At 59.2% G+C, this 2,759-nt stretch overlaps 1 protein-coding gene across 1 annotated transcript in view; it reads right to left on the bottom strand.

Moving 5' to 3' along the window:
* ZBP1 (Z-DNA binding protein 1) overlaps positions 1 to 2,540 on the bottom strand; it is a 9,887-nt gene extending 7,347 nt beyond the window's left edge. Inside the window, exons 1-2 of the mRNA XM_014528710.1 lie at positions 2,414 to 2,540; positions 1,514 to 1,708 (exon numbers count right to left, since the gene is read on the bottom strand). Of these exons, the coding sequence (XP_014384196.1) occupies positions 1,514 to 1,547 (34 nt within the window). The 5' untranslated portion in view covers positions 1,548 to 1,708; positions 2,414 to 2,540. The remainder of the gene's footprint in view (positions 1 to 1,513; positions 1,709 to 2,413) is intronic.
* Between the last annotated feature and the right edge of the window lie 219 nt (positions 2,541 to 2,759).

The following is a 2,759-nucleotide window of genomic DNA, read 5'->3' as shown; positions in this document are numbered from 1 at the left end:
GAGAGGGGAGGGGGGAGGGGCAGTGGGCCACTCTGTTCCCAGATCCCAGCCACCTCCTCCCTTCAAAATCTGCCCTCCTCAGGCTCGCCCTCCCTGCCTGTGTGGTTTGCCCTGGAAATACTGCTCCTGGCTCCCTTGAGTCCCCTCATCTCCTCTTCTCTGCTTCCACCTCCTCCGGGCAGGATCCCCGCCACCAAGGGGATATGCGTTCAGGATGCAGAGGGTGCTGTGGGTGGCAGGCCACCCATCAGGAGGAAACCTGGGCCCCAGGAGCCCCGAGGGAAACGCGACGTGGGGTCCTTCTTGGGAAGCCAGGTCCCCTTCCAGGGAGGTGGCCCTAGCGGGTCCTCTGCTCTGGTTTATCCGGCTCCTCAGCGGCAGCACTAGTGGGAGTGGACCCTCCGGCTCAGCGCTACAGCCTGGCTGCAGCTCGCCTTTGTCACAGCGTTTTCACCTGCCGGCAGGTGAAGCGCAGTTAGAGCACCTGGGGGCGCCCACTCCTTCACCCACTGCTACCCCAAGCAGTCATCAGCCGCCAGACCCTCCTCCATCAACCACAAAGGGCTCTGCCTTGTCCTAAAAAGAGTTTTGATTCTTGAAAAGCCGGCCCCTGGTCAGCCTCCTCCCGCCCCCTCCACCCTGACTGCAAAGGCAAGTAAAGGGTGTGAGTCCCCAGCAGCTGGGAGGCTGTGAAATGGACGAGGTACAAGTGGCACATGATAAGGAAGGGGAAGCCACAGAGAAGAAGTAGCACGTGGTTACCGAGTGGCCTCGACTGGTACCTGCGTGTTCCTTGGGGAGCATGTCAGGAACCTGGGAGCCAATCCACTAGGCCACACCCTGCCCTCCCCTCCCTACACCCCCTTTGCCTCCTTTTTGTTCTCCGAGGCTGGTTTCCCAGGTGTGAGCCCCAGCTCTGCCACCTCCTGGCTGTGTGACTCTATGCCTCAGTTTCTCCACCTGTGAAGTGGGGTAATAGCAGCTACTTCAAAGATTGTGGTGAGGATGAAATGAGCTAATGATAACAGAAACAGCAACTAGAGACCAAACCGCAGCCCGCAACCCGCAGCCTGCAGCCCCCAGCCCCCATGGGCACCCTAGAACTCAGCGATTGCTCAGTGCCTGCCCCTCCGCTGGGGCCTTGGGAGTGAAGCTCTCAGAGGGAGAGGGCAGCGGGGGAATGCGTGTCTCTTATCAAAGCGGCTTGTGCTGCTTCTCAAAATGAGTGTGAAGACGGCGCTCAGCCCCCAGCATCAGCCGGATGCCCTGAGGTTTTTTGCCTCCCAGGGCCTTGGTGGTCTCATGTGTGAAATGGGAACATGGTAGCGCTCACCACAGAGGTGATTGTGAAATGCCTGGGGCGTGTGGCCAGGCACCTAGGGCAGAGCCAGCCTCCCAGCCCAGCCCACACTCTCTCCTCTTCCTGGGCACTGTGTGCTCCAGGGTATGGTCGCTCTCATTGCTGTAATCGTCCCCCCAGGTCCCACCATCCAGTGGGAGGGAGTACTAGTACCTGTCTCATCGATGTCTGCAGACGCCTGGGCCATGCTGACAGCAGCGGCTAGGAGCCCGGGGAGACTTGGGGGCCTTGAGAAGGTGGGCTGGTCGAGGCTGGTGTCCCTGTGTGGCCGAGGCTGGGCTTCTGGCAGCTGTGACGGGAGGCTGGCTTCACGGGCAGGCACCAGCTGTTTACACCCCGGAAACAGGCCTAGAAAGCCGGGACTGATCAGCATTGTGGAGAAAAAGAAAACGAAACTTCTGTGTGTGGCTTTCGAAAGAAACAAAATTGAAAGCAGAATCGATGAGTAAGAGGGCGTGGACTAGATGTTGGAGGGTAGAGCTGAGTAACTTCCAGGTGTCCACTGATGTCCACCCAACCCCCCCCACACAGAGGCGAGGACCCTGGATGCCCATGATCGTGTGCACTTCAAAATGACAAGTCTCATTAATGAGCACCTACCGTGTGCTTTCAAATCTCATGGCCCTCTCCTCACCTCCAGGGTCGGGACTAGCACTGGCCTCTTCTCTCAGTGAGGACACTTGTTCAAGGCCACAGACATGCTTGGGCCCTAACCCAGCCCCTCCCCACACATGTACTGGCTCTGTGACCGTGGGCACGTTAATTAAGCTTTCTGTGTCTCCATTTACTTCCAGTCACAGTCATGAGCACCATTGGGTGCCCGCATGTGTCAGGCGAAACACCCCATCGCTTTCCTGAGTGATCCCCAAGCCGTCCAGAGCCATGTTCTCTTTCAGGCAATAGAGGGGAAACTGAGGCCTCCAGAAATGCAGGGCGCTGTGTGAGGCCGCCAAGAGGATCAAGAACGCAGCCCAGGAAGTCCCTGGGCCCGAGGCCCCAGCTCAGAGGCCTGGGCGGGCTAGGGACATCCCCGCTCCCTCGGGGCACACTCACCGGGCAGCCGTTCTGCAAACGCCGGGGTCGGGGTCGAGAACACCAGCGACAGCAGCGAGGGAGCGGGTCCCGGGCTCGCCCAGAGGCGGCCTTTGCAGAGCCAGCAGAAGGCCTGATGCCCAGTCCACAGCAGATCGACGCACTCCAACCTCCGGGGCGGGGCCGAGCGTCGCGGGTGATGTCATTGGCAGGGGGTGGAAAGTGAGACTAGCCATAAAACCAGGAAACCACAAGGGTGCTTTTGTTTCCCTTTTATGTAAATCCGAAGAAACCCGTATCTCTATATGCACTGACGAGGTTAACTTTAAAGGCAGGGTGGTTGCCGGTGTGGAGGAAGATTGTGGAA

This window comes from Myotis brandtii, unplaced genomic scaffold (assembly GCF_000412655.1).
Source record: "Myotis brandtii unplaced genomic scaffold, ASM41265v1 scaffold647, whole genome shotgun sequence".
Classification (NCBI taxonomy): Eukaryota; Metazoa; Chordata; class Mammalia; order Chiroptera; family Vespertilionidae; genus Myotis; species Myotis brandtii.
The sequence above is the reverse complement of the archived record's forward strand: the minus strand, read 5'-3'. Positions and strand labels throughout refer to the sequence as shown.